Source organism: Macrobrachium rosenbergii, chromosome 11 (assembly GCF_040412425.1).
Source record: "Macrobrachium rosenbergii isolate ZJJX-2024 chromosome 11, ASM4041242v1, whole genome shotgun sequence".
Taxonomy (NCBI): Eukaryota; Metazoa; Arthropoda; class Malacostraca; order Decapoda; family Palaemonidae; genus Macrobrachium; species Macrobrachium rosenbergii.
The window spans coordinates 24,762,346-24,776,417 of record NC_089751.1 but is presented as its reverse complement, the minus strand read 5'-3'; the positions used below and the strand labels follow the sequence as shown (position 1 = coordinate 24,776,417).

Genomic DNA, 14,072 nt, shown 5'->3' with positions numbered 1-14,072 from the left:
AGAGAGAGAGAGAGAGAGAGAGAGAAATTCTCTTCCAACTCTCAATTTTTATGTCAACCATGTATGTATTTCTCTTTTTAAGGGTAATATATTAAGCTAACTGTAAATGAAATTACAGTAACTTTAATTTCATTGAAAAATTAACGTAATAATTTGGGAGCATGATTAGGGTCATATTTAGTGTGTAAACTTTAGAAATAAGCATTTATTAGCATTTTTAGAGACCATGCCAAACTTACGCGAAAATTCACCCTGCGCGAGGGGTTCTGGAACCTAACCTCGTATAAGTTCGGAATATGACTGTATATGTTTATTTGTTTTGTATGATAAATACATGTTTCACTTAATAATAAGTACTAATTTTCAGATATTAATAAGACTAAATAATAATAATAATAAAACTGTAATTGCAAAATTCATATGTGATACGTATTTTAAATGAACAAATTTCTTTCCCCACATCTTTTGTAAGAAGCTCAAAGGCAAAGCTGTCAGACATGTTGATTAAACATGACGAGAAGGGGCGAGTTTTGCTGATTAGCAGGTCAAAGATTTCTCTCTCTCTCTCTCTCTCTCTTTTGTTTGTAGTTAGCGCAACCTACATATTACTGTTTCTCGGTATGTCTTTAACTGTACAGTAGATAATTTTAAATTGATCTAATTTTACCTGTACTGTCTGCTAGCATTAAATGCTCCATTCTAAAACATAGAGACACAGAGCATTTCAGAAGAAAGAGACAGAATAAAAAAGTTTTGAAAAACGAGGTTGAGAAGACTTCTAAAAATAGATCGGCGGAATGGGGGGAGAGAGAAATAGTATATACTTGTAAGGACAGAATTGAGTGACACACTGGCTGGATGTTTACTGGTTTATTGGTAGTTCCTTACTGAAAATAATGTAAAGAATCTTCGAAGATGTTATTGGCCTGTGTGAGCAGTAAAGTAGCATCTACACACAGACAGAGCAAAACAGAGGTAATGTTTCGGCCATCTGTGTTTGTCGGCAGACAAACAGATGGCGATTGTGAGAGACATAATAAACGTACAGTGATAAAACACGAATCAATGGAAAGGCCAGGAATTTCTACATATGGCCAATTGCATGAGATTCGAGACATTAATGAATACAATGCTAGTAGCATAATATATGTGAAATGGTGAGACGTTTAGTGTCTTCACAAACAGAAACATACATGCAGTTTGATACAGAAGATTCGGTGGGACATTATGAGTACATGATTAGAATGCTTGCTTGGCAATGCAAGTAGTGGTGATTGTACATATATCAAGACAACAACGGTTAGGGAGAAACAGACAGAAATATTGTATGGTAGAGTTGCGTTCCTTGAGAGAGAGAAAACGAGATGCTCTTGTTTCTGTCTTGTTCCCTCCGATGGATGACAAACACACAAACACACGTGTGCTCGAAAGAGACTGCCATTGGTGCAACGGATGGGTCTCTTACAGTACTCCCTCCACCAAGCAAGGCATCGATGCAGAAATCGTCTTGCTCACAATTGGAATTGGCTCGAAGGGCTTTGGCTAGGGGCGGGTAGGAGGCTGAGGGGCGGCGCTGGCTGGCAGGAACTCGAGGAGGATGGTAACGGGTTGAAGGGTGAGGTTGGATGATCCTTCGGTAGCCAGCTCGAGGGGGATGGCAGTAGGTTGAAGGATGACGGCGGCTGATCCTTTGGTAGCTGGCTCAAGGGCTGAAGGATGACGGCGGCTGATCCTTTGGTAGCTGGCCAGGCTGAGAGGGGGCGTAGCCAGCTTGAGAGCAGGCTGAAGGATGACGTCGGCTGGTCCTTCGTTGGTCAGCTCGTCCGGTACAAGTTCGGGGGCGGCCTCAGGTTTTCTGGAGGAGGTGTCCAGGGCTCTGGTGGTGGGTTGGGTCATCTCAGAGGGTTGGAAATCTACCGAGAGCTCGGGAACAGCAGAAAGCAGCGAGGCGGCGAAGGGTTTGTTGGCACGTGGGTCGTCACCTTGGGTTGGCTGGGTCCTTCTTGTCACTCTGGGGTCACCAGTGTAAGGACGAGATTGAGTGACGTACTGGCTGGATGTTTACTGGTTTATTGGTAGTTCCTTACTGAAAATAATGTACAGAATCTTCGAAGATGTTATTGGCCTGTGTGAGCGGTAAAGTAGCGTCTACACACAGGCAGCGCAAAACAGAGTATATGTGTTTTTCGGCAGACAAACAGATGGCGATTATGAGAGACATAATAAACGTACAGTGATAAAACATATATCAATGGAAAGGCCAGGGAATTCTACATATGGCCAATTGCATGAGATTCGAGACAGACTAATGAATACAATGCAGTAGCATAATATATGTGAAATGGCGAGACGTTTGGCATCTTCACAAACAGAAACATACATGCAGTTTGATACAGAAGATTCGGTGGGACATTATGAGTACATGATTAGAATGCTTGCAGGCAATGCAAGTAGTGGTGATTGTACATATATCAAGACAACAATGGTTAGGGAGAAACAGACAGAAATATTGTATGGTAGAGTTGCATTCCTTGAGAGAGAGAGAAAACGAGATGCTCTTGTTTCTGTCTTGTTCTCTCCGATGGATGACGAACACACACATGTGCTCGAATGAGACCACCATCGGTGCAACGGATGGGTCTGTCACATACTAATGTTCACACTCTCCTATACTCTTACATCAGCCATTTATTTCTTTTTTTTTTTAAGGGTAATATATCAAGCTGACTTTTAAATGAAATTACCGTAACTTTCATTTCATTTATAAGTTAGTCTGATACTGAATTTCCATCTTTTGATATCGTTCTCTCTCTCTCTCTCTCTCTCTCTCTCTCTCTCTCTCTCTCTCTCTCTCTCTCTCTCTCTCTCTCTCTCTCTCTCTCTCTCTCATATGTTATTCTGTCTCCGTAATAATTAGTTCTTCATTGGAGGGGTGGGTAGAGCTCTTGCCTAGCACGCTGTTGTCCCAGCGATCGACTCTCCAACCGGCCAATGAAGAATTAGAGGAATTTATTTCTGGTGATAGAAATTCATTTCTCGTCATAATGTGGTGCGGATTCCACAATAAGCTGTAGGTCCCATTGCTAGGTAACCAGTTGATTCTTAGCCACGTAAAATAAGTCTAATCCTTTGGGCCAGCCCTAGGAGAGCTGTTAATCAGCTCAGTGGTCTGGTTAAACTAAGACATACTTTTTTTTTCTGTAATGATTCATAAATAATTTAACTTGATATTTCAAGTAAGGACAATATCTCTCTCTCTCTCTCTCTCTCTCTCTCTCTCTCTCTCTCTCTTGTTCATAGTTAGAGCTCACACATTTTTACAACATATTATTTCTCTGTATGTCTTTATTTGTACAGTAGATAGTTTAAATCAATCTAATTTTACCTGTACCGTCTACCAAGTGTAAATGTACCAGTGTGGCAAATATGTTCTAAAACATAGAGACATAATAACTAAGAGTTGTATTAGTCCAAATAAAAAATACTGTTTGTTCATGAAAAAGCATTTCAGAGCAAAGAGAAAGAGATGCAGAATAAAGAAATTATTAAAAAAAGGTTGAGAAGACTTCTAAAAATAGATTGGTTGGAAGGGGAGAGAGACAGAAATTCTCTTTCATCTCTCTATTTGTATGTCAACCATTTATTTCTTTTCTAAGGGTAATGTATTAAGCTAACTTTTAAATGAAATTACAGTAACTTTACTTTAATTTAAAAGTTATCTTAATAATTTGGGAACATGATTAGGGTCATAGTTAATGTTTAAACTTTAGAAATAAGCATTTATTAGCATTTTTAGAGACCATGCCAAATTCGCCTTGTGTGAGGGGTTCTGGAACCTAACCTCGCATAACTTCGGTGTATGACTGTACATCCATATTTTCTCAGTATTGAAGTAGTCCCATTTTCTTTTTATAGTACATATGCATTGAAAAACAAATACATTTTCTTGATAGTTTGTTGTGTTTACTTTAATATTAATATTTGAAAATTAGTAAATAATTTTTTATCATAAAAATGTATTTAGTCACGAAAGTAACATGAAAATACAGTAATAAGTGAATATTTCTCGAAAAAATCTAAGAATTACCTAATTATTCGTATTTCGCGAATAATTCAGTGATGAGTTCCACAGAAAAATCCGCGAATCGGTGTTGCTGCGAATCCTGAACCATGAATAGGTGTGGGTTGACTGTGTGTGTGTGTGTGTGTATATATATATATATATATATATATATATATATATATATATATATATATATATATATATATATATATATATATATATATATATATATATATATATATATATATATATATATATATATATATATATATATATATAAAGGTGTATGCATGTATATACATATTTTCAGATGTATTTTTTTCAATTTTTTTCTCAGCTTTTCCATTGCTGGTTCATGTGATTTCTAAAGTAGACTTTAGGAAGTAGCTGTTGCAATGGCATTGAGTTCAGTGAGATTGTGGGATGTCAGTGTTACAAGGAAGTAAACAGTTGTGCAGTTGTGTATTCCACTTCTGACTCAGTTTATGTATAAACAGATATTGTAAATAATTAACCTTTCAGGACTGTTGTGATTAAACTTGAATATTTTGTCAGTAATGAAGAATTTATTTGTTGATTCTTAACACCTAAATTGTCATGCTGAACAGTATTAATGGACCATTTTATTTATTTTTTGTATTACTGATATGTAGCAGTATACCAAATGAGTGAAATGTTTACATTTCATTTTACTTTCAGTGCACATTTTGTGTAAGTGATGAGAATATTAGATGATGAGTCATGGTTTTAAGAAGTGTAATTCTTTTGTAGGTGCTTGAAGCCTTGGATTACTTACATTCAAAGTGTAAGATTATCCACACTGACATCAAGCCTGAAAACATCTTGATGTGTGTGGATGAGTCATATATCAGAAAATTAGCATATGAAGCCACACAGTGGCAGAAAATGGGGTTAAAACTTCCTGGTTCTCTAGGTAAGTCCTTTTATTGTATTTGCATGGTTACTTGGACATAACAACCCTGTATGCTGATACAGCATAGTTTATAGTTTTCAAATTGTATATGATTTACTGTAAAATCATATTTTATATAATATATATATATGTATATATATATCTATCTATCTATCTATCTATCTATCTATCTATCTATCTATCTATCTATCTATCTATCTATATATATATATATATATATATATATATATATATATATATATATATATATATATATATATCTATATATATCTATATATATCTATATATCTATATATATATATATATATATATATATATATATATATATATATATATATATATATATATATATATATATATATATATATATATATATATATATATATATATATATATATATATATATATATATATATTTATATATATACATTTGATTTATTCAGTAAATTGTGATCGCATGTAGAACAAGTTACTTAATAATGAAAGGATAATAGCTTTTTGTGAATTTGAGTTGCTAAGAAAAATCTGTGACTGGTGTTAGTGAACTCAATTAAATGTTTTGTCCATTATATTGAAGTTAATATAATGATGCTGCCATTGACCTTATCAAATTTGGTTGTCCACCCTGTTGAAATGATAGTAGAAATTGGAAGCATAGATTGAAGAGTGTAATTTACAGATAAATATTGCTATTGTTGTTGTTGTTGTGATTATTATTAGATCATTTACGTAGATCATTGGATAATATAAAGCACTTCACTTTCAAGCAGTGAGGTGAAGATTACTGCTCTTGGTTATGCTATAGAGATCATAATAAATTCCTCTTTTCAGTGTCATTATTACTGAATTGCTTTCATTTTTTAACAGTAAGTACAGCTCCAAAGCATTACTCTCAGCCTGATCCAAATGCAAAAATGTCTAAAAATAAGAAGAAAAAATTGAAGAAAAAACAGAAAGCTAAACAAGCACTTTTAGAGAATCAAATGAAGGAGTTGGAAGCACTAGAAGAAAAAGAAGCACGACAGGCTTTGGAAGCATGTGACCTAGTAACACCAAATGCCTCAGGTATGTATTTTTGTTTGTACAATGTACAAGGTATGATTAAGATGTGCTTTGGCTCATGTAGTAGTATTTCTCTTTCAACAGCTAAATTGCATTGCCATGACCTCTAAAGAAAAACTCCATGCACACATTCTGTTCAGGTATTGCAGTGTGAATTTGTAACCTTAAAATATGGAGTACTATCCTTCACAGATATGACTGTTTTTGGTTTTTTCGAGATAAGGTTTATGTTGATCTTGTGACTTTTCTTCTATTTGCCTTTAATAAAAAGGCAAATTAGCCTTACTATGAAAGGAGGTTTGCAAGGTTTACCAGTATTGAAACATTATCAGAGGTTTCTATTGGGATGCAAACACTGCCTTCTTATATGGAGCATACTACAGCTTATGTGCTAAACTGGCTGAAATTTGGATAGCAAGGCCAGTAAATCAGGAGGAGGGGGAACCATACTGTTTAACACACAGGGACCACTGCATCCTCAGCTGCCAGATGATATACAAGCATTATTGCTGCGCTGTCATCTCTTATTTGCCTGTGGTTTAAATGAGTACCCTTTCTCCTTTGTAACTCTGTTGTATGCCACTACTAGTGTCTGTGCTTTTGCTGTGTTTCGTGTATAGTAAGATTTGCTAGTTATTCCTGTGAAGATTCAACGGGATCAGTTCTGCTGTGAAGTCTGTGGATGACTTGGTAGTCAATTCATGTCTCCTCTTGTAGAGACACAGACTTTCTTTGCACATCCTGCTGAGGAATGGAATGTACTTTTCTCCTAAATGGGAGCATTATTGAAAGAAGGCGAAGAAAGCTTAAAGGGGCCCTTCAGCTTCCCTTGATGGCAGGCTACACTTGGAAACAATGCAAAGTCCTTCTAGAACATTACAAATGCCTGTTACCTATCCCCTTCCTCCCTCCCCTAGTGCTTCTGCTTCTGGGCAAGGTAAGGCTTTTATTTGTTCTATCAGACCCATTTATCCCTTTCTGATTGGTGAGGTGGCTGTGCAATTAATTTATTAATTAATTTAAGAAAGGCTTGGCCTTCTCTCAGTATTGGTGGTAAAAACTCTGCTCTCTCAGCCTTCATTGATTCCTCCCACAACTGAGGATGTGGAGGTGCTGTGCTAATTTCCCTTAAGCAGCCTCCCTCCCTCCCCAGTGCGTAGGTCATCTTGGGAGAGGGGGTAGGGTCATTAGGGAGGAGGGGGAAATCCCAACCCCTGGTTCCTTGTCGTCCTCTCCATCCTATTCATTGTCTTCTTCAGGTGACCAGGAAGTAAGGAGAGATCCAAGACTTACAAGGAGGACTTTGCCATCATTAGCATCAATGCTTGTTGCATAGAAGACACAGCAGGGACCCTAAGTCACTTTCAGGTGACTTGCTTGTGGCAGAGATGCAGTGCTTCCTCCTGCTTGTCTTCAGTCAGGAGACTTTCTCTAGCTTTTTGGGGCTACAGGAATAGTGCTTCTTCCTCCCAATATCCCTGATTCCAGTCTCCTCTCAGGATAATTGTTTTCCCTGGGAGTCACAATCATTCAGTTATTGCACTATTGCTACTCCTGTTCTCCCTGTACATGGAGGCACATGAGCTGTTGGAGTTTCTTGTACTGATCTTTGGAGGACTCCTGCAAGAGAGGGTAGCTGGTTACACTCTGGAGGTGAAACCGTCAGTAAGGTTACCATGGTCAGAGCTTTTCTAATTACTTTTTCAAGTTATGTCACTAAAATACAATGTTTGGATATTAATGAGAAAGAGTAATGTCATAAAAATTATTCCAAAAATTCAGGGCAGCAAACTCACAGTGCTGTTAAAAACAAGAAAAATTTTTACTTTAAAAAAGTGCAAGATAACACATTACATAGTAGGTTTTATGTAACAACAAAATTATAAACTATTGCTATGTCTATGTATACTTACATATAAAAAGGGTGAAATGCTATCTCTTCCTCATCAGTAAATTGTATGGAAGAAACCCATGAATTTAACTGTTGTAAAAGCACTTATATATCTTAATTTAAAGGCATACACAAAAATTGTCATAAACATACCGAGACCATAACAATTTTTTGGTAAAATACCTGTTAAAAACTAATCAACAGATTCCATGTAGCTGTTATTTAAATAGGGATTCCCATTTGCCATTCCAAATCTTTGTTCATTAAAATTCCCATTAATAATAAGTATGCAATCTTTAATACACGGTTAGCTGGCAGAGAAAATTAATTATTATTAGCTCATCAGTTATAAACTCAGGTAGATCATCAACTGGTACTTTAGTAGTAAACAGTGATGTTACATCAAAACTAATAATTTTAAAATCAAAGTTGATATCAAGATCTCTTTACCAATTGATAGAATCCACAGTATTTTTTACAGACAAGTCAGAAATACTTTAAAAAAAAGTGAAAATTCATTAACAATCCATTTTGACACTTTTTATGCAGATGAACCAACAACTAATAATAGGTCAGACTGGATTGTTAGGCTTATGGGTTTTAATTAAACCAGATTGATAAGGCAAAGATTGGCCAACAACACAGCTTTCTTAATTAACCGGTTTTTGCCTCATAATATTTTTAGCTTAATGTTAAAATTACTATTAACTTTTTCAAGTGGATTATAGTTCAGAAGAGCATCTCAAAACCTAGCAGAAACATTAGAATAAAATCTTACAGAAGAAACACTATATACTATAGATCTACAGATGTTAAAATCTTCAACTGACAGGGCACCAGAATGTTCCAAGTTACAAAAAGATTTTGTTACTTCTGCTGAGCTCATTTTGTCATCACAAACAGAAACATTTATGCCATAACCAAGGGTGGCATTTGGTACATTGTCAGATACTTTGAAAAATTACATACAAACGGGATTTGCAGCCTGGGTCCAAACACAGTTTCCAATAAGATAGTAAAGTTCACAATCAAGTCTGTTTTTCAGTTGTTGACACCAGCTTCACAACTTATAACAATAATCAAGTAACTGTCTCTTCCAGTCATGTGGGATTGCTTGATTGAAACTGTACCTTCTTGATCTCAAGCTCTTAGAACTTTTTGCAATATCCATTGTTGGTACCATTGTGTATTCTTGCAGAATAAGTTGTTGATATTCTTTGAAAGGTTTCTCTGATGTTGATGTTTATTGGACAAAAAGGATTTAGGCAAAACATGTCCAGTTAAACACTTAAGTAAAAATGTCTTTCAGGGGAAATGTATCCAATACTCTTTACACACACACGCACACACACACATATGTATATGTATGTGTGTGTATGTATGTATATATGTACTGTATACAGTAGACCCCCCACTTTTTCACGGGGGTAGGTTCCAGAACCCACTGCAGAAATGCAAAATCCCCTCTAAAAATGCTTATAATACCTATTTTAACAGTTTACTGCCTAATTTAATAGTTCAAACAAAAATATACCTTAAATTATCACACTGCAATAATTTAATATCATTTCAAACAAAAATACACCCCAAACCATCATCCCAAAACATCCAAAGTCATTTGACATTACCCTCCTACAACTGTTACTCTTAAGTTTATACAACCTAAAATGCTTTTACTGCAACTGCATGTTTTAACAGTTCATCGCCCAACTTGATAGTTCAAACAAAAATATACCTCAAATTATCATCCCAAAACACCCCAATATTATTTCAAAGTCATCTTACAACATTACATAACCACCTACAACTGTTACACATAACCATCTACAACTTTTACTCTTAAGTATCCCCTATAATTCAGACACGCACATTTTCTTTTGCCTATCTTTTGCCTAGTGTAACTTTGCGCATCATCTGCTGTACAGTGCATAATGTCCATACATTATATTGATATTTTGCTGTGTTGTAGGATGATTTTGAAATTATTTTTACTGTACAGTACATATTTAAGGATAGTACTACTTTATAGAGCATATCTAAAATACGTGGGTAGTTTAGAACAACAGGACATGTTCCTCCAAACAGAATGCTAGGCTTGTTACGTCATGTTAGTATTTTCATGATTCTGTACAAATACATTTATGATCAAAAAATTATTTAGTACAGTAGGTTTACGTTGTACTCTGCCTAGTCGTTTTTTGGTTAGTCCTCACCATCTCCTATAAATTTATTAAAAAATTCTTGTCACATCATTTTCTCTCTCTCTCTCTCTCTCTCTCTCTCTCTCTCTCTCTCTCACAGTATACATATCCTTTAATGAGAAGACAATAAAATATCAATAAAACATTATTTCACTTACAGAATCCATTTATACTGCACTTAGACTTTGATGTAAACACCTCAGTTTCTCTCTCTCTCTCTCTCTCTCTCTCTCTCAGTATACATATCCTTTAATAAAAAAAAATACATTAATTAGTGAACACATACTGTTACTCTACATAAAAAAGGGAATTAGTGATAATTTTGGAGATATGGTCCATAGAAAAATTCGTGAATTGGTGAAAGTTCCCACATAAAAATGAAAGATGTTCCACAAAAATCCGTGACACAGTGAAGCCTGAAAAAGTAAAGCGCTAAAAAGTGGGGGTCCACTGTATATATGTAGTATACTCTATACTGTTGACCCCTGGCATTTGCTGGGGTTAGGGACCACAACCACCCTTGATGAAGTTGGTACCCCCCTCTAAAAATGCTTAAACTACCTATTTTAATAATTCATATGCCAAATATACCTTAAACTATCATCTTAAAACACTTGATATCATTTCAGAGTCATCTTACAACATTACTATACCTTTAAAAATGTATGGCTTACAGCTATGCGTGAACACTGCTACAACTGACAACTGTTACTGTACTCTTACCAAGGCAAAAGTGAAAACTAATCAGGTTATCCCTATACGTATTCAGGCACGGACATTGTCTTTCATACAGTATTCAAGCCGTGCCGTTTTCTTTTAACGTAGATAGGGGTGACATTGGTACATTAAGTAGTGTACCTAAGTACAGTATTTAAGTATGAATAGAAAAATCTTACAGGTACTCACCAGTGATGAATGTTGATTGAAGATGATGGTGATGATGAATTAGCTGTGCTGTCCAAAGAATGATGAAGATATGACTGCACAGCAAAGCAGAGGAGTTAATCTCCTCTGGGGCCTGCCTCTTCCCCTTCTTCAGCTCTTCTTCAGACACTTCTTCAGGTGTTTCGGAAGGCTTTGGAGGGTCCTTCTTCATGGACTCGAGAAACATGGTGATAGGCAGCTGCTGTTTTGATGCTGATGAGGGCATCCCTGGCTGCCCTCATCATTTGGGACAGACATTCCAAAGACAGGCCCTCATCATCCTCCTCCTCATCCCCGTCCCCTGAACCTGGCGTGTCTTCTTCCTCACTGGTAGACTTCGTCAGCTCTTCCAAATCCTGGTCCGTCATGGGGTCAGAGTGGACATCAGTGAGGGTGCTGACTTCATCCTTGGTGATGTCATCGAAGCCTTCTCCACCAAGCGTCCTCGCCAATTGGACTGCCTTATCAATGGCTGAATTTGAATTTCTTCAGGAGAGAAGCCTTTATAATCATGACACACTCTGGCCACAACTTCTTCCAGCATGTGTTAAAGGTCTTGTGAATTTATGCCAATACAGGTTGACCATCACTAATCCGGCAATCAGTAGTCCGGAACAATCAGTAATCCGGCACAAATTTCGGCTAGAGTAATTTCTAATGTTTCCGCACTAATTTTCAAATTTCCCGGGTCGCTGCGCTAACTCGCTCGCCGGCCGCTTCGATTTGGTGGCGCAGTGTGCTGCATCAACACTGGTAGCCTAGCCTACATTATACTGAACTCTGTTCACATATTAACAGTATTGTACAAACATCAACATAACGAATGTGCATCTTTTTCATGGATCTTTTAAAAAGTTATGCTTTACTACATTGTTTCCAATTGCGTATATTCTCATATGGCTTTTGTATTATAAATTGCAATCAATGTTGTGTTTTGGGAATGGATATCACCGCATTTAACCAAGTTCAAAGCGCTTTTCTTGCTTCTAGTTAGCGTAAATGAATATGGATAGTTTATTTATTTGGGACAAGGATATTTTTCGTTATACGAAGTGTTTTTAAGTCAAAATATAACTTAAATAGGTCTCGTTGTGAAATTAATTTAGCTATATTTTCGTTAATATATGGCGTTTGTGGGAATCATGGCTGGCGTTTTTTTTTTTTTTTTTTTTTTTTTTTTTTTTTTTTTTTTTAGTAAAAAAATTAGATTCCGTTAAGCTATTTTCTCTTGATTTCATCATAATACGAGCTTTACGTATCTATCTTTTATCGGCGTGAAAACAGTAGTAATTTGTATTCTTTCATGCCCAGTAGTTTTGATTACAATACATTCTCTCCAGTTTTATTTACGGTCGAGTTTCATCCATGTTGCTGATGCACGATAATTTATAGTCAATAGCAGCTTGAATATTGTTTTCTCAGCTTCAGCTACAACTTGCAGCTTAAAGTTACTGTAGCAGTATATTTCCCTGCCGATCTTTTCTCCAAAGCGAACAAGGGTATAGTGTTAAAAATATTTCAGTCCTATTGTACAGTACTTAACGTCATTTGTAACATAACTACAGTAATTGTGTATTACCGTATGATGGTTGAAATACAAGCACAACAGTTGTTATCCGATACGATTATTATTATAACAACAGTTTCCCGTTCAGTAGTTTATGGCCGTACACATTTACGCAAGAGTATAACGTTACTAACAATACTTTTATCATTCTCTTTTACTTTTTTAACTAGCAGATGGAATAAAGAGATGGAGGAAAAGAAGTTGATTTATTGTAAGTTGGTCTCTCTCGCTACCTGCGCCTGCACGAAATGTAAAAATATTTCCTAAATATTTTTGTATCGGTATTAATTGCTAACCCCATCGTAAACTCAAAATATCGTAAGTTGAATTATCGTAACTCGAGCACTACCTGTATTTGATAATTGTCTTTTCTTTATTAACGAACTTGTACTGATTTATGGGATATTTTAATTCTAGGATGAGGTGCTTAGCTACTGTGTTTCGTGTATTCTAGCCTAATAAATGGCTAATCCAGCAAAATGGCTAATCCGGCACCCTCTAGGTCCCAATGATGCCGGATTAGTGATGGTCAACCTGTACTACTTCAGTGTAAATTCACTGTCATTGTCCAATGCCTCCACAAGGTGCTCGAGAGAGTTCCGGTTGTAGAGTGCCTTGAAGGCACAGATCAAGCCCTGGTCCATAGGCTGGAGGAGAGAGGCGGTGTTAGCAGGGAGGAACGAGCTGGACTCCCTCGTAATAAAGATCCAAAGGGTGGCCACCAGCATTATCCATAATCAACAACACCTTGAACTCTATGCACAAGTTGTTCAGGTAATCCTTAACTTGAGTGATGAACCTCTGAATGAACCAGTTAGATGTAAGGACTTTGGTGATCCAGGCCTTGGGGTTGTGCTTCCAAAACACAGGCAGGAAGTGCTTGTTCTTATTCTTGAGGGCCCTGGGGTTTGCAGCCTTGTAAATGAGGCCTAGTTTCAGCATGAAGCCAGCAGCATTGCCACACATAATGAGGGTAACCCTATCCATCTGGGCCTTGAACCTGGGGGCTTTGGCTTCAGCCTTCATGAGGTGTGTCCATGAAGGCATCATCTCCCAGAACAAGCCAGTCTTGTCCTGTTGTGGATAGTAGCCCTTGTCCCTGATGATTTTCTTGAAGGTCTTGGGATATTTCGCTTCTGCTTCCCTGTCTGCCAATGCCGCTTCCCCATGCAGAGAAATACTCTTTAGCTGGAACCACTTCTGAAAATGGTGGAACCACCCCTACTGGCCCAAAAACCTCAGGAGCTGACGATGGTCCTGCCTCTTCCTCTTCTTCTTCGGCAGGTTCATTGAAGCCTAAGAAGCCTGCTTCCTGTACATCGCCGCCTTCCATAAAAGTCATCTTACAACATTACCCTTAAAAATGTATGGCTTAGAGCTGCGATTGAACACTCCTACAACTGTTACCCTCACCAAGGTGAAAACTAATC

General features: G+C 36.8%; 1 protein-coding gene across 2 annotated transcripts in view; it reads left to right on the top strand.

The window, feature by feature from the left end:
* Positions 1–14,072, top strand: part of LOC136843252 (uncharacterized) — a 242,945-nt gene that overhangs the window by 176,036 nt on the left and 52,837 nt on the right. For both annotated transcript variants that reach the window (XM_067111373.1, XM_067111372.1), the window contains exons 6-7: positions 4,835–4,997; positions 5,865–6,062. In XM_067111373.1, coding sequence (XP_066967474.1) covers positions 4,835–4,997; positions 5,865–6,062 — 361 coding nt within the window. The remainder of the gene's footprint in view (positions 1–4,834; positions 4,998–5,864; positions 6,063–14,072) is intronic.